Source organism: Oryzias melastigma, linkage group LG22, assembly GCF_002922805.2.
Source record: "Oryzias melastigma strain HK-1 linkage group LG22, ASM292280v2, whole genome shotgun sequence".
Lineage (NCBI taxonomy): Eukaryota > Metazoa > Chordata > Actinopteri > Beloniformes > Adrianichthyidae > Oryzias > Oryzias melastigma.
The window spans coordinates 18,170,516-18,188,795 of NC_050533.1; the positions used below are offsets into that span (position 1 = coordinate 18,170,516).

The 18,280-nt window shown below is 40.4% G+C and overlaps 1 protein-coding gene across 1 annotated transcript in view; it reads left to right on the forward strand.

Moving 5' to 3' along the window:
- ttn.1 (titin, tandem duplicate 1) overlaps positions 1-18,280 on the forward strand; it is a gene marked incomplete in the record, with an annotated part of 209,359 nt that overhangs the window by 183,161 nt on the left and 7,918 nt on the right. The window contains 26 exon segments of the mRNA XM_036209999.1: positions 1,177-1,473; positions 1,562-1,849; positions 1,960-2,265; positions 2,440-2,742; positions 2,812-3,117; positions 3,221-4,984; positions 5,097-5,390; positions 5,495-5,779; positions 7,392-7,691; positions 7,803-9,869; positions 9,999-10,301; positions 10,393-10,698; positions 11,029-11,319; positions 11,438-11,737; positions 11,928-12,233; positions 12,393-12,695; positions 12,831-13,112; positions 13,291-13,884; positions 14,117-14,404; positions 14,586-14,885; positions 14,972-15,274; positions 15,344-15,646; positions 15,729-16,313; positions 16,392-16,694; positions 17,228-17,527; positions 17,652-18,227. Of these exon segments, the coding sequence (XP_036065892.1) occupies positions 1,177-1,473; positions 1,562-1,849; positions 1,960-2,265; positions 2,440-2,742; positions 2,812-3,117; positions 3,221-4,984; positions 5,097-5,390; positions 5,495-5,779; positions 7,392-7,691; positions 7,803-9,869; positions 9,999-10,301; positions 10,393-10,698; positions 11,029-11,319; positions 11,438-11,737; positions 11,928-12,233; positions 12,393-12,695; positions 12,831-13,112; positions 13,291-13,884; positions 14,117-14,404; positions 14,586-14,885; positions 14,972-15,274; positions 15,344-15,646; positions 15,729-16,313; positions 16,392-16,694; positions 17,228-17,527; positions 17,652-18,227 (11,853 nt within the window).

Below are 18,280 nucleotides of genomic sequence, written 5' to 3' on the forward strand. Positions count from 1 at the left end.
GCTGGTTTTGGGGGTATAAAGTTTTACAAAGAGAAATACTGAAATGTTGTTTTTTTTTTAAATAGAATGCTTTATATTACTATCTTTTACCATATATATTACCAAACATTATTACTATATTGCTATATACTATCATAATAGGTACTAGATATGGAAATAATATGGAGACTTAAATTATGAATAACTTCGTTTTACAATGATTGTTTATACAAAAAGAATAAAGTTCAGGTTACTCAATCTAAAATTGTTTATATATACTGTATATATAAATATATATATATATATATATTAGGGCTGTCAGATTTGTTGCATTAATTACGTGTTAACTTGACATGTGCATGACGCCAACAATTTTTTTGACGCATTAATTGCAGATTTTCTCATACGTGCCTTTTCATGCCGCACGCAGGCGTCCCTCTCGCCCTCTAACTCACCGGCTGCTCTCACTAGATCATGGGCGGCTCTCCAACCACCAAGCTGCTAGCTAGAACCGGCCCGGCGCCAGGACGCGGAGAGCTCCTGCACCCTAACCCCGCGCCGTGTCCCGAGAGCTGCGGACCCCCGACGTTCCGAACAGCAAGCGCACCGGGGGATGTTTTAAATGTAGTTTACACAACGCCAGTTATTTGTAGATGAAAAGATAAATCTCAGTTTTGAGTGTGTAGCCCGTCCATATTTCGCCGCGCAAAATTATGCAAAATATCCCAAAGTTCTGGAGGTTTAAGCGTGATCCAGCTCCAGCATAGCTGTCTGTAGCGCCGGCATATTCATTGCGTGAGCTCCGCTGGACACGTCGCTGAATCGGGCTGCAGCCAGAGAACGCGGCGGCAGTAACAGACTGTCAAACTATCCACAGTGTATCCCGCTTTTCTCAGTCTTTAATGTTTTAAAAATCAAAAGTTAATTGAAAATGATAAATCTCTATTTCATTTATTACTGCAGTTCAGCAGAGGAGGAAAAGATTTGGTCCTGACAAAAAATGAACATGAAAGTGTTATGGCAATTTTATTTTTGATGTTTTTTATTTTCTTTTACTGAACATTGATTAAAGTTTTGAACTTAAAATGCCCTTCACTTGCAAAATGCGATTAATCGCGATTATAAAATTTAATCGCCGGACAGGTCTAATATATATATACTTTTATTTTCTTCTCTTTTTTAACTATACCTCAACAGAGCCCCCAGCAAATGTTCGAATCATAGAGGTGACCAAGAATTCTGTGACTTTGGTCTGGCAAAGGCCTCCATATGATGGTGGCAGCAAGATAATTGGCTACAGCGTGGAGAAGAGGGAAGCTTCCAGTGGCAGATGGGTGAAGGCCAATTTTACCAACATCATTGAGCTAGGATTTACTGTATCTGGATTAAACCAGGATGAATCATATGAATTTAGAGTATTTGCAAAAAATGCTGTTGGATCAGTCAGTAACCCATCTCTTATTGCTGGGCCAATCACGTGTGTTGATGCTTGCGGTGAGCTACTTACATCTATACATTTATATAAATTGTTTATTTTGGTATTTTTTTATGTACTCAATTTTTATACAAATATGTCTTACAGGTGCTCCAGCTATTGATCTTCCCCCTGAGTATTTGGATGTTGTTCAATACAAGGCTGGGTCTTCAGTTAAGCTCCGAGTAGGAATAATTGCTAAACCTCTGCCCACTATTGCATGGCTTAAGGATGGGAAGGAGCTGGTGACAACCTCTACTGTGTCTGTGGAAAGCACAACAGACTCTTCTGCTGTTCTGATTAAAGATGCAACACGCCTTGACACAGGCTCCTATGAAATAAAGATTAAAAATATTTTGGGATCAGCGTCAGCTACCATCAGAATTGAAATCCTTGGTATTATGAAATTTGAAATTCTATTTTTTTATTAAGATGTTAAGCTTTAAATACAAAGCTTAGCTTATGTTTGTGGGATTTACATTTTTTATTCTTTTACTCCCTCTTAGATAAACCTGGACCCCCGGCAGGTATCATTAACTTCAAGTCAATCACAGCAGAAAAGATCATCTTTAGTTGGGAACCTGTTCCTGAATCTGACCAAGGAGGTTCAAAAGTTACACATTACATTGTTGAGAGGCGTGAAACTAGCAGAGTGGTTTGGTCAACAGTTTCTGAGAAGCACGAGCAGACGCACATCACTGTTGGCAAACTTGTGCGTGGAAATGAGTATTTGTTCCGTGTAATGGGTGTTAACAAGTTTGGAGCTGGAGAACCTCTAGAATCAGAGCCTGTGATTGCTAAGAATGCTTTTGGTAAGTATTTGTGTGACAGGGTGATATAGTTTATTTGGTTTCTGACTTTTTTTGTCTTCATGAAACACCTTGTCTCAATCATTTTACTGTACGTTAGGAGCATATATGATTTGAAAGAGTGACTAATTATTATATTGTTTTTGTAAAACATAAATACTGTCTTTTATTTTTAAGTAACTCCTGGCCAGCCTCGCACACCTGAAGTGATGACCATCACCAAGTCTACAATGTTGGTAGAATGGGACAAACCAGGTATTGATGGAGGTAGCACAGTCACTGGCTACTATCTTGAGAGACGAGACAAAAAGAGTTTGCGCTGGATCAGAGTCTACAAAGATCCTATTACTGACATCAAACAGACTGTTTACCACCTAACAGAAGGAAATGAGTATCAGTATCGTGTTTGTGCTATTAACAAAGCTGGTGAGGGGCCGTTCTCTGATGCATCAGACTATTACAAGGCTGCTGACCCAGTTGGTAAGTTCTCTAATATTAACATGTGGTGTTTTTAATCAGAGTTCTCCATAACCAGTATTTTATTCACAGATCCTCCATATGAGCCCTGTAAGCTGAGGTGGTTGGACTCCACCAAGACATCCATCACCCTTGGTTGGTCAAAACCAGAATGGGATGGAGGCAGTGAGATCACTAGCTATATGGTGGAAAAGCTTATTGAAGGACAGCAGGAGTGGGAGATGATTACTTCTAAGGGGGAGGTGAAGGCTACAGAGTATACAGTTCACCACCTAAAACCAGATGTAAACTACTTATTTAGAGTTTCTGCAGTCAATTCTGCTGGCCGTGGAGAACCCTTAGAGATGACTGAACCAGTGCAAGCGAAAGATATCTTAGGTAAATTAAATTATAGTAACATAATGAAAAGTTTACAGCCTTTTTTGAAACCTCTGGTTATTTTGATCAATTAATATAACTCTGTATTTTATGTTGTTCACAGAGGAGGCTCAGATCGACTCCGATGTTGCCATGAGAACACACTACATTGTAAAAGCTGGCAAAGATGTTGAGCTTTGTGTTCCTTTGAAGGGGAGACCTGCTCCTACTGCTTCCTGGAGTAAAGAAGAAGAATGCATAGACTGTAACTCCAAATACGAGTTCCACCATTCAGATTGCACTACAGTGCTTGTTATGCGTGATGTTACCCGCCTTGACACTGGAAAATACACAGTGAAGATACAAAATGGTGTGGGAGAACCAAAGATGCTGACTCTCTCTGTAAAAGTCCAGGATACACCTGCTCATTGCAGAAATTTGGTCCTGGAAAATGTATCACGTGGAAAAGTTACTCTGGTCTGGGAACCTCCTCTCTTGGACGGTGGTGCTGACATTACAAACTACATTGTTGAAAAGAGAGACTCTTCCAAGAGATCATACTCTGCAGTGACAAACAAATGCACAGACACAACATACATCATTGAAGATCTGTCAGAAAAAACATCTTACTTCTTCCGTGTGTCAGCAGAAAATGAGAATGGCATTGGTGACCCATGTGAAACACGTGACCCTGTGAAGGCTACAGAGACTCCAGGACCAGTCAAGGAGGTCTCTATGAAAGACTCATCCAAGACTTCTGTTACTTTACAGTGGCTTAAACCAGATTATGATGGAGGCAGCATAATATCTGACTATATAATTGAGAAGAAGATGAAAGATGAGGAATGGTCAATGGGAGGGACAAGCAGACAATGTGAGCTTGAAGTCAAGAAGCTCAAGGAGCATTCCGAAATGTTTTTCAGAGTTGCAGCAAGGAATGAGAAAGGGCAAGGTGACTTTGTTGAGGTTGGGCCTATTAAAGTAATTGATTACATTATCACTCCTGAAGCAGACCTTTCAGAGTACCCAAATGGCACAATCAATATTCGTCTTGGTCATAATCTACACATTGAGCTACCATACAAAGGAAAACCTAGACCTTCTGCTTTTTGGTTAAAAGACAGTTTACCTCTAAAGGAAAGCGATCAAGTGCGCTTTAAGACAACAGAAAACAAAGCCACTATAATGATTAAGAATATTAAGAAGGAAAACGAGGGAAAATACACGCTAACCCTTGACAATAAGGTCAACAGAAAATCCTTCCACATGTTTATTGTTACTCTTGGACCACCATCAAAGCCTGTTGGACCTATACGTTTGGATGAAGTAAGAGCTGAGAGCATCATGATCTCCTGGGATGAACCCAATGATGATGGTGGTGGAGATATCAGCTGCTATACAGTTGAGAAGCGCGATACATCCAAGTCTGACTGGAAGATGGCCTGCTCTAGTGTGGAAGGAACTCAGTTCAGGGTCCCCAACCTAGTTAAGGGAGTTCAGTACCAATTTAGAGTCTGTGCTGAAAACAGATATGGTGTCAGCGAGCCTCTGGTCTCACAGATGGTTATTGCCAAACACCAGTTTAGGTCTCCAGGCCCACCAGGCAAGCCTGTAGTATATAATGTTACCAATGACGGCATGACCATTCAGTGGGAGAAACCAATTTATGATGGTGGAACCCCCATCCAAGGATATCATGTGGAGAAGAAAGAAAAAAACAGCATCATGTGGCAAAAGGTGAACACAGTCCTGATTAAAGAAAATGATTACAGGATCTTGGAACTGATTGAAGGTCTTGAGTACTCCTTCAGGGTGTATGCTCAGAACGATGCTGGTTTCAGCAGAATGGGCGATGAGAGCAAGCCAACAATGGCTGTCAGTCCTGTTGGTGAGTGTAAATTTAGATTATTGCACACATTTTTCATGACACATTTCAAACGTATTTGTCTTTCAAATACATGGTGTTTGTCTTAAGCATGATAAAATGCAATTTTTTTCAGATCCCCCTGGCCAGCCTGACTACATAGATGTGACCAGTGACTCAGTAACATTAAAATGGGATGCACCTAAACGTGATGGTGGTAGCAAGATTACAAGCTATAGCATTGAAAAACGTCAAGGCCAAGGTCGTTGGTTTAAGGCAAACTTGACTGATGTGCATGACTGTCAGCACACAGTTACTGGTTTGGCAACAAATGAACGCTATGAGTTTAGGGTAATTGCCAGAAATGCCATTGGGGTTGTCAGTCCTCCATCCAACTCTTCTGGCCTGATTGTTGTAAGAAGTGAAAATGGTAAGTAGTGACAGCTAACTTTTTAGGTAAATGATAAAACTTAATAATACATTAATGAGAATGTCTCTGCTCATTAAAATGTTGTAAACTTTTCTTCAAATCAGCTTCTCCAAATATTGAGTTTGGCCCAGAGTACTTTGAGGGTTTGAGCGTCAAAGCAGGAGAAACCCTCAAACTCAAAGTGACTGTCACAGGGCGACCAGTTCCGAAGGTAATTTGGCACAAAGATGGTGTAGAGATTACCAAAAAGATGATGGACGTCACTACTGTTCCTGGATCCAGTACCCTGTTTGTCAGGGATGCAGATCGCACACATCGGGGCCTTTACACAATAGAGGCTACCAACGGATCTGGTACCAAGAAGGAAAGCATTATAGTCCAAGTCCAAGGTACACAGGTTATACATAATTATATATGTACAGAATATTGGTTCCTCATTTGTCACCGAATTTATGTTCTAATAATGACCCACCGTTGGTGAAATTCGCAAAGTATGAATGTAGATATTTTTGGTTTGTTTCTTCACTTAAAACTCTAAACAGAAATTAACACGCGTAGTCTCTTCTTTCTTGCTTAAACTCTCAAAGTTCAAAGCTTCATAAAAGAAGTCCAGTATCATAGAAGGAAAACAAACATTTGATTCAGATTAAAGATGTAGGTAAATTTGAAAAACTGAACCCACTCTGCATTGCACTGCAGACATGGGCCAGAGGTGATTAATTGACAATGTCAACAGCCAATCAAGACACAGACCGCAGTCTGCTGTCAAAAGACAAAAGCATATTGAATTGTAGAGAATAAAATCTGCTGAACTGTGAGATTGCGTGGCGTGAACCACAATATAGTGATATAGTGAGGGATATATATATATTAGAGCTCTCAGGCGATTAAATTTTTTATTCGTGATTAAATTTTGTCCATAGTTAGCTTGCGATTAATCGCAAATTAATATGTGGCCTTTTTGTTTAGGAAAAAAATGTGTGCTTCGTGGGATTTAGCAGTTCTACATTAATTATGAAAACAAGAATGACAAAATTAATAGTTTTCATGAGAACTACTTTATTTTGTAACATTGTATTGAGATAAACTTTCTTAACAATAAAAGGCTGTAACATAAAATGCCTAACAAAAGCCCAAGTGCAAGTGAAGGGCATTTTAAATTCAAAATTTCAATCAACGTTCAGTAAAAGAAAATAAAAAACATCAAAAATAAAATTTCCATAACACTTTCATGTTCATTTTTTGTCAGGACCAAATCTTTTCCTCCTCTGCTGAACTGCAGTAAAAAATGAAATAGAGATTTATCATTTCCAATGAACCTTTGTTTTTTTAAAAAAACATTGAAGACTGAGAAAAGCGGGATACACTGTGGATAGTTTGACAGTCTGTTACTGCCGCCGCGTTCTCTGGCTGCAGCTCGATGCAGCGACGTGTCCAGCGGAGCTCACGCCATGAATATGCCGGCGCCACAGACAGCTATGCTGGGGCTGGATCACGCTTAAACCTCCAGAACTTTGGGATATTTTGCATAATTTCGCGCGGCGAAAGAGGGACGGGCCACACACTCAAAACTGAGATTAGTCTTTTCATCTACAAATAACTCGCGTTGTTTAAACTACATTTAAAACGTCCCCCGGTGCGCTAGTTGTTCGGAACGTCGGGGGTCCGCATCTCTCGGGACGCGGCGCCGGGTTAGGGTGCAGGAGCTCTCCGCGTCCGGTTCTAGCTAGCAGCTCGGTGGTTGGAGACCCGCCAGTGATTTAGTGAGAGCAGCCGGTGAGTTAGAGGGTGAGAGGGACACCTGCATGTGGTATGGAAAGGCACGTATGAGGAAATCCGCGATTAATGCGTCAAAAAAATTGTCGGCGTCATGCACATGTCAAGTTAACGCGTAATTAATGCAACAAATCTGACAGCCCTAATATATATAATTGCATGTATATTAGACAAATATTACTTGCAACTTTGTGTTGTCACTCACCCTTCTCCTTTCTGATACAGATACTCCTGGGGAGCCAGATGGACCCATCACTTTTAGTAATATCTCTGAGGGCAAGTGCACTCTGTCTTGGAATCCCCCAGAGAATGATGGTTGCTCAGAAATTTTACATTACATTATTGAGAAAAGAGAGACTGCTAAGATCTCTTGGGCCTTAGTAACAGATGAATGTAAGGAATGCACCTTTAATGCAACTAAACTCATAAAGACCAATGAATACCAGTTCAGGGTCTCTGCTGTTAACAAGTTTGGTGTTGGTAGAGCTTTGGAATCTAGTCCCATCATTGCACAGATGCAATACAGTAAGTACAAACAGTTCAAATATAATTTTCTTAATGTTTTTTAAAATATATTGTATCTGCATTACTTAATTAGTTCATTCTGACACAAAATTATCAATTTGGTTTTGTTAGCAACTCCTGATGCTCCAGGAACTCCAGATGCCACTGAGGTGTCAGGTGAAAGCATCACACTGTCCTGGAATCCTCCAACATGTGATGGGGGAAATCCTATCAAGTACTACATTCTTGAGAAACGGGAAAAGAAAACTTTGCGCTTTTACAAAGTTATTTCCAAAAAGCCCATCACTGAATGTGGTCACAAGGTGACAAACCTGACAGAAGATATAGAATATGAGTTCCGGGTTATGGCTGTGAATGATGCTGGAATTGGTGCACCTAGCAACATTTCTATACCTATCAAAGCAGCTGAGCCAAAAGATATTCCCTGTGCCCCATCTGTGGTCTGTGTGTCAGACTCTACAAACAACTCCATTAGCTTGGAGTGGACCAAGCCTGTGGATGATGGAGGGATGGAGATCCTTGGCTACATTATCGAGATGATGAAAGGAGAGGAGGCTGAATGGAAGAGAGTAAATGAGGAGGCAGTGGCAGAAACACATTACAAAGTAACTGGTTTGCAAACAGGAGCCGAGTACAAATTCCGTGTTGCAGCTGTCAACCATATTGGCAGAGGAGAGGATCAGGAGACAGCAGAACACGCTCAGGCTATTGATAGATTAACACCACCACAGGTGGATATTGATGCCACATTCAAGCAGACACACATTGTCAAGGCTGGAGGATCAGTATGTCTGGGTATTCATTTTAGAGGAGACCCCATTCCAACTTGCACCTGGGTAAAGGAGGAAGGAGAGCTAAGTGTGATGTCAGAGATTACAACTACTGATGGTTATACTTCCTTAACCATTGAAAACTGCTCAAGAAATGATATAGGCAAATATACTGTTAATCTGGAAAATGCCAGTGGCAGTAAATCCCTTACATTTGTTGTTAAAGTAATGGACACTCCTGGACCCCCTCAGGCTGTAGCTTTCAAAGAAGTCTCCAGAGGCTCTGTCACACTTATCTGGAAGTCCCCACTCAATGATGGCGGGAGCCGTATATTTCACTATGTTGTTGAGAGGCGTGAAGCTAGCCGCCGCACTTGGCAGCAGTGTGGTGCAAAGTGCACTGCGCATTTACTTAGGGTCCAAGACCTCCTTGAGGGAGTGCCATACTTTTTCCGAGTGTCAGCTGAAAACCAGCATGGTATAGGTGAGGCCTCTGAGCTTACTGACCCAGTTACTGCCACTGCAGAACCAGCATCTCCCAAGAAATTGGAGATTCTGGATACTACAGACAACTCTGTTTCACTTGGCTGGCTGAAACCAGAGCATGATGGTGGTAGTCGAATCCAGTGTTACATTATTGAAGCCAGACAAAAAGGGACGGACAAATGGGTAGTGGTTGGTAGCACAAAAAATCTCATGTATGTAGTGGAGAAGCTCAACAAAGGGGAAGAATATGACTTCCGCGTGAAAGCAAAAAATGAAGCTGGCCACAGTCAGCCAAAGAAAACTGTGGCTCCTGTCTTGGTCAAAGAGCCTCACATCGAACCTGCTGCTGACTTAAGTGATATGGCAAACCAACTCATCACTTGCAATTCCGGTAAAACCTTTACCATTGATGTTCCTATCAGTGGAAGACCTACTCCTAAAGTTACCTGGAAGTTAGAGGAAATGAGGCTAAAGAGCTCTGACAGAGTCACCATTAAACTCACAAAGGACAGAACTAGCATCTCAGTCAGAGAAGCCATGAGAGGTGATGGTGGCAAATACTATCTTACTCTGGAGAATGCAGCAGGAACAAGGACCTTTGTCATTGAAGTTAAAGTTACAGGCAGACCAAGTCCTCCAACTGGACCACTTGAAATATCCTCCATAACCTCTGAGTCATGTATTATTAACTGGCAACCACCCGAGGATGATGGTGGCTTGGATATCACCAACTACATAGTAGAAAAGCGGGAGTCTGGTTCCACAGCATGGCAGCTAGTCAATTCCAGTGTGAAGCGCACATCTCTTCAAATCAGTCACCTTACCAAGTACATGCAGTATACATTCAGAGTATCTGCTGAAAACAGACTTGGTGTCAGCAAGCCCACTGAGTCAGAGACAATCGTTGCAGAGCATCCTTTCTGTAAGTATTCAATTGTTCAAAAAAGTTCTAATTATGTTTTTGTTTTTATGCATGACAGAGATTTAAAATAGTAAATAAATAGATATTTAAATATCAAAGTGTTACAAAAAATTATCTTTTTTAATTCAGCCCCACCAGGATCTCCAACAAGACCCACAGTCTGTAATGTTACTGCCAGCACAATGACACTAAAATGGGAGGAACCCTACCATGATGGTGGCAGCAAGGTGACAGGCTATTGGATTGAGAAAAAAGAGAGAAACAATATCTTGTGGGTTAGGGACAACAAGATTCCATGCTTTGAGTGTTACTACAAGGTGGAGGGTCTGGTTGAAGGTCTGGAATACCAGTTTAGAGTTTATGCTATGAACAGTGCTGGGCTAAGTAAAGCAACCGAAGCCTCCAAGGGAGCAGTAGCTCAAAATCCAGTTGGTGAGTATCAAATTATTATTCTCTTTAAAAATTACTTAACCAATATTGTGTAAAAAAATGACTGGCTGAATATTTTTGATCTGATGTTTAGATCCACCAAGCAAGCCAGAAGTCACAAATGTTACTAGAACCACTGTTTCCCTCAAATGGTCACCCCCATTGAATGATGGTGGTAGTCCTATTGTGGGCTACATCATTGAACGTAAACCATACACTTTGACTGGTGAAGGCCGCTGGTTAAAGTGCAATTACACAAATGTAACTGACAATTTCTACACTGTTACGGCCCTGGGAGAGGGAGAGCCATACGAGTTCAGAATCATTGCCAAGAATGCTAACCAGGTCTTTAGCACACCTTCGGAGTCAACTGGGTCTGTCCAGTGCAAGACAGATTTTGGTAAGCTGCACGCTCAAGTCAGAAAACTCAATTTTGCATGTTTTGTGCAGCTGAAGCCCTAATGTTGTTTTGCATTCTCACTTTAACTGTCAGCCAGTTCTAACAGAGTTGTTTTGAGCTTTCCAACCAACTGGTCCTATTTATGTGAAGTAAAAGTGTGAGTTTGAAGCCTCATAAACTGCTATTTTTTTTTAGACCAAAAAAAATAAAATAAAAAATAAGATTGTATTTTTCTTTTGTAAGCAGCGTAGTACAGCCATACTTTAATGGAAATAAGATTTTCAGATTGTTTTACTTTGTGACGCATTGCCACTTTTATCCCTTCAATAGAACCACCCAAGGCCCACTTGGACAGTAAGCTACTCTCTGAAACTGTAATGGTGCGAGCTGGTTCAGACTTAGTTCTGGATGCTGCAGTTGGTGGCAGACCTGATCCTAAGGCCTTTTGGTCCAAAGGTAGCAGAGAACTGGAGATATGTGAGAAATACCACATCCAGTACACCCCAACCAAGGCATTGGCCATCATTAAATTCTGTGACAGAGATGACACTGGAAAATACATTTTAACAGTTAGGAATGTAAGTGGAACCAAGACTGCAGAAGTTAACGTGAAAGTACTTGGTACGTACCTTTTTTTCCCTTACCATTTAATAGCATATTTTAAAGAATAGCATGAGAAAAAATTGAGGAATATTAAATATTTATTTTGCCTGAACAATTGATTACTTGTTTTTTTTAGATACACCTGGAGTATGTGAAGGTAGCATTGAGATCAGCAAAATAACAGAGGAGTCTTGCACATTGAGCTGGAAGCCTCCTCTTGAAGATGGTGGCGATGAGGTATCTCACTACATTGTAGAGAGGCGAGACACCAACAGACTCAACTGGGTAATCATGCATGCAAGGTGCAAAGAGCTTAACTGCAACATTACTGGGCTGTTCAAGAATACAGAATACCTGTTTAGAGTTTGTGGAGTCAACAAATATGGAGCTGGAATTTACCTCCAGTCAAAGCCAGTGGTGGCAAAAAATACATTTAGTAAGTACAAAACAGATTATTTCAATATAACTATTATCTTTTTTTTATTCAATATAAATGTTTTTATTTCATGTGTTTTGATAAAATGGTCACCAGATATGATATGATGCATAGTAGTTTTTGACGCTGTGATATGAACTTGAAAAAAAGGAAAATAAGAGTGATAGTGCTCTCCTGGTGTCTACTTCAGCTGTACCAACTCCTCCTGGAGCTCCAGAGATCCTGGCATCAGGAAAAGATTTTGCCACAATTCAGTGGCTGAAGCCTGAAAGTGATGGTGGTAGTCCACTAATGCATTACCTTGTTGAAAGACGTGAAAAGAAGAGTGCTCGCTGGGTAAAGGTGAACAGAGATGGCACTCACCTGGACACCACTTTGAAAGTGACTGGTTTGACTGAAGGCAACATCTACCAGTTCCGAGTAACAGCCATCAACAAAGCTGGAGAAAGTGAACCTAGTGAGGTCTCTTTGTATGTCATCTGCAGGGTGCCAACATGTAAGATTGTCTGTTTACTATCTAAAAATACCCTTCTCTTTTAGATCTGAGAGCACTGAGTCAAAATCTTGATTTGACATGTGTTTTTATAAGATATCAAACAATGATATATTTTATAAGTTAATTTTAAACTTAAAATATGTTCACTTAATCTCACAGGTGTCCCTGCGCCACCCTCAATTCCACGTATCACTGACACACAAGCTGACAGTATCAGCTTGGCATGGTCTCGACCTGTAGATGATGGAGGAGCGGATGTTATTGGTTACATCCTCGAGGTAAAAGAATCTGGAACAGAGGAATGGAAAAAAGCTCATGAAAAAATCTTGCGTGCTACAGAATACGTACTGGCTGGACTTTCTTCAGCCAAAAAGTACTGCTTTAGAGTGGCAGGCATCAACATTAATGGTACAGGAGATTTCAGTGAACCTTGTGCTGAGACTGAGCCAATTGAGAGGATTGGTAAGTATGTTATTTGACATACAATTCTAAACTGTGTTTAATATCTTTTTTAGACTTCATGGTAAAAATCTTTTGTGTTTTTTTCACATTTGTAACATTTGTAAGTTTTACTGATGTTTCTAATTTTTCTATAAGAAACTCCTGATTTTGAACTCCATGATGACTTGAAGAAGACAGTTTGCTTGCGTGCTGGTGGATCGCTGCGTTTCTTCATCAACATTACTGGTCGTCCAGCTCCTTGTGTCATTTGGAGCAAGCCTGGTGTTGACCTTCAAAATAGAGGTTTTGTTGAGGTTACTAAGACATCAACTACTCTTATCATTGACAAGGTCAATCGGTATGATGCTGGCAAGTACACACTTGTGGCTGAGAACTGTGCTGGAAAACGTGAAGTTCACATCCTTGTCAAGGTGTATGGTAAGTTGATTGACTTACTTTTAGTGGTGTTCTTGAAGTTTATTCAGGTTTATAGTTTAATATTTAAAGTTTATTCATCTATGGGTACATAGATTTTGGTCTGATTTTATTATTTGATCTGTTAAAACAAAAATAAATGTAAAATGATTTTATCCTACAAATAATTTTTTATTGCCAGATACTCCTGGACCACCTGGGCCAATCAATATCAAAGAACTAACAAAGGAATCTGCAACCATTTCTTGGGAAGCTCCAGCTGTAGATGGTGGTGCTCCGGTCAACAATTACATTATTGAAAGGCGTGAGGCCTCCATGAGGGCTTACAAAACAGTTACATCAAAATGCAGTAAAACATCCTATAAAATTGATGGCCTGATGGAGGGTATGCTGTATTACTTCCGTGTTCTACCTGAAAACATTTATGGTATTGGGGAGTCCTGTGAGACTCCTGACATCGTCCTAGTTTGTGAAGTACCTCTACCTCCGCACAAGCTGGAAGTGATTGATGTCACCAAAAGTTCTGTAACTCTTGGCTGGGAAAAGCCTGAGCATGATGGTGGCAGTCGACTGACTGGCTACATCATTGAAGCTTGCAAGTTTGGCACTGACAAGTGGATGAAGATTGCAACACTGAAACTCACAGACTTTGAGCACACTGTTGAGAAGCTAAATGAATATGAACAGTACTTGTTCAGAATCAAAGCTGTCAACAGCCGAGGAGCCAGTGAGCCTAAAGAACTTGTCGCTCCTGTCACTATACAAGAACAAAGAGGTAAAAATAGTGTGTGCTGTTTTCTGAAAACCTGCCATTTTTGTTAGTAAAAAGTTATTTGGCTTAAAGAAGAAGCTAAAATACTTTTTAACAAAACAAAAAACAAGTATTGCTTTTTTGTGGCTTCTAAGTCTAAACAGGCAAAGTTGTCTTGCAAGAATTGCATCTAAAATCCTGGCACAAAACACATTCTGTTTTCAATTTTAACCAAATCTCTTCTCTTTTTAACTAGTAATGCCTATGGTGGACTTCTCTAGTATTCCTCAAAAAGTTGTCAATGTCCTTGCTGGTAAGACCTTGGAGTTAGATCTTCCGATCATTGGCAGACCTCCACCTATTTGTTCATGGTACTTTAAGGATAACAAAATTAAGATAACTGACCGTGTAAAGATCAAGAGCTCTGGAAAGTTCTCCAAACTGATTGTGTCTGACACAACCATTGATGATTCTGGTGACTACACCTTGGAGGTGAAGAATAGTGTTGGTGTCCTCACTGAGGTCATCAAGGTCATCATTCTGTGTAAGAGGCCATCTCTCATTTCTTTTTTAAAACCATTTTTGCAGCTTAAATTTCAAGTTTGTAATATTATGTTTTTGATCAAATAAATCTATCTACAATATGGTCTTGGTGGTACTGACCTTTAATTGGTACCAATAATTTGTAAAGAACACCCATTGCTACTGTTGTCTTTTTTCACCAGCCAAACCTGATGAACCCAGTGGGCCAGTTCGATTTGATGAGATTGATAGCACCTCGGTTACCTGTAGTTGGGATCCCCCAGTTAGAGATGGTGGAACACCCCTCACTGGATACATAGTGGAACAGCGTGACGCTCACAGACCTGGCTGGGTTCCTGTCAGTGACTCCGTTAGCCGTCCAACATTTAAGTTTATTAACCTTATTGAAGGGGATGAGTATGTCTTCCGTATAGCTGCCACAAATCGTTATGGCACAGGAGAGTTTTTGCAGTCTGAAATTGTCACTTGCAGGAGCATGAACAGTAAGATATGTCTGTTTTTACAGCAAATTAAAGCAAGCAATATTGCTATGGAAACAGGATATTAACAGACCTTGCTTTTTCCATAGATGTGCCTGGACCTCCAGGTCGTCCTGTGATATTTGATGTGTCTCGTGATGGCATGACTGTGGCTTGGGAGCCACCAGAAGAGGATGGTGGTCTTGAAGTTTCTGGATACATTATTGAGCGCAAAGAAGTAAGGTCTGACAGATGGGTGCGTGCCAACAGGAACCCTGTAACAATGACAAGGTATAGATCTACTGAGCTCATTGAGGGTCTAGAGTATGAGCACAGAATAACTGCAATCAATGCCAGAGGACAGAGTAAACCAAGTCTGCCATCTAAACCAACAGTGGCGACCGACCCCATTGGTAAAAGAGAACCCTGACTGATATGAGAAAATACAAACAACTTTTACAATACATATTTTTTTTCTGCAGATCCACCTGGTTCTCCTCAGAATCCAAGAATAACAGATACCACCAAATCTTCAGTGTCACTGGCTTGGAGTCCACCAGATGATGAGGGAGATGCAAGAGTAGATGGTTACATGATTGAAATGCAAAAGGTGGGAAGTGTGGTCTGGGTCAAGTGTAACACTACACCGTCTTTAATCTGTGAGTACACACTTACCAACATGCCCCAAGGAGAAGAGTTCAAATTCCGTGTTTTGGCATGCAATGCTGGTGGCTGTGGAGAGCCTGCTGAAGTACCTGGTACAGTCATTGTTAAGGAGATGTTGGGTAAGGATTTGCACAATGACTATGTGTGGATAAATAAAGCCAATATTAAAGTGACCATTGTACATTTTTCCTTTCTTTTAAGAATCTCCTGATTATGACCTGGACTTGAAATACAAGGATGTTTATGTGGTCCGCTATGGAGGAGTCGTAAGACTTTCTGTACCTATTAAAGGAAAACCTCAACCAACCTGCAAGTGGGTAAAGGATGGTGATAGAGTTTCCACTAAGGCCATGATTGCCTCATCTGAAGATGGCAGTGAGCTGGTCATTAAGGGAGCTGAGAGAAGTGATTCTGGAGTTTATGGTCTACATTTGGAAAACACAGTGGGCAAAAAGAAAGCCCAAATTAATGTTAAGGTAATTGGCCGCCCAAGTGCTCCAGAAGGACCATTAGTCTTTGAAGAATTCCAAGCTAATTCAGTCAAAGTGTCCTGGAAGGCACCAACCGATAATGGGGGCTCTGAAATCATTGGATACATTGTAGAAAGACGTGAGGCAACCAGAAATGCATGGTACACTGTGGATTCCAGAGTCACAGAAACTCAGCTTGTTGTTAAGGGCTTAAAGGAGGGAACTAAGTACCACTTCAAAGTCACAGCAGAAAACTCTTTTGGTATAAGTGCATCTCTAAAGACTGAACAGCCGGTGGTACCAAAGACTCCTCTGTGTAAGCACTTTTTTGTTCCTTTCAAATATAATTTCATCCTTTGGTGAGACCTAAACAAATCATTCTTCTTCTAACTAGGTCCTCCTGAGCTTTCAAATACTCCCCCAGAGATAATGGATGTAACCAAGAGTTCAGTGGCACTATCCTGGTCCAGACCAAAGGACGATGGTGGTTCTGCCATCACTGGCTATTATGTTGAGTACAAAGCGGTAACAGCTGAGACATGGTCCCGCCATGAAGCCAAGATCACCTCAACCATGTTTACTCTTCATGGACTTACTCCAGATACAGCATATGAGTTCCGAATTGTTGCTGTTAATGAGACTGGAGAGAGTGAAGCTGGAATTGTATCTGATGTTGCCATATGTAAAGATCCTTTTGGTGAGAATCCTTTTACAATTTTTTTAAACTTTGAATGGCATGTTTTACTTTGCATTCCTATCCATGGCTTGACATTGATCTACAGTTGAATTTTACATAAAATGCAATTCAGTGGGCACATAAACTTTTAATTTGGGGGTTTGGTTTATGATTCTGCATATATTGACAATAATTGGTTATATCTAAAGTACTGATCAGGTTGCTGACTGATTTAATTCTTAGAGATACTGCAATTATTGTCACAAGGTAAATAAAAAAATATTGTGAAAATTATCAATATCCATGTGATCCATGTTTTATTGCTGTTACACAATTATAAGTCACATAGGTTTATCATTTTGTATTTATTTTGCCTTAACTAATAACTTGGAGTAATAAATTATGCAATTATTAAAACTGTCTTCCCTGAAGACTCTTCCACACGAGTGGGCTTTTGATTAACGTTTACTGCTCTACCTCTCCAGCACTGTCAGCCCCATGTGTAAGTATTAATTTTTCTTGGTTTGTTTTTGCTTAATTTTTTTATATTTCAGACAAGCCTAGTCAACCAGGCGAGATTGACACAATGAATATTGGTAACAACTTTATTACTATCCGCTGGCAAGCTCCTGAGTGTGATGGTGGAAAAGAGATCTTGGGTTACTGGGTGGAGTGCAGAAAATCCATTGAGAGTTCATGGAAGAAATCTAACAAGCAGAGGCTAAAAGAAAAGGAGTTTACCATGACAGGACTGGCCGAAGCAACAGAATATGAGTTTAGAGTATTTGCTGAGAATGAGACAGGAATAAGCAGACCTCGAAGAACAGCCACATGCATTAAAACAAAACTGACTGGTGAGTATAATTAGTTCAGTGTGTTAAAAAAATTTGACATTTACTCAACTTGCGAATACTAACAAAGATATTGCAAACATGTTTCTGTTATTTTTTGGTATAATCTTTTTATTTTCTATTGCAGTTGAAAGTAAACCAAGCCTGAGAAAAGAAATGGATGAAGTGACAGCTAAACTTGGCCAGCCTGCTGTCATGAAGTGTCAGATTATTGGCCGTCCTGTTCCTGAAATTAAGTGGTATCATGCAGGCAGAGAAATTATTGCTTCACGCAAATATGAGATGAGCTCTGATGGCCGCAACCACTCTCTGTCTATTATGACAGACCAACAGGAGGATGAGGGCGAATACGCCTGCAAGGCAATTAATGATGCAGGTGAAGCAGAAACAAAAGGAGTCCTCGTGTTAGAGGCTGCTCCATCCTTTCACCCAGATTACCCTCTAAAGGAAACCTATTATGCTGGTCTTGGAACAACTCTGAGAATCCATGCAGTTTATATTGGACGTCCAGAGCCTAAAATAATGTGGCTGCATGGAGCAAAGACACTCGAGAACGCTGATGATATAAGCATTGAGACTACAGAGCATTATACACACCTGGTCATCAAGAATGCTCAGCGAAGAGTCCATGGAGGAAAGTACAGGATAAGATTACACAACCATTTTGGCAGGGCTGATACTGCTTTCAGTGTTGAGATCTTTGGTATGTTGTATAAATTAAATTTACACATTAACATAAGCATAGTAAAATACTAA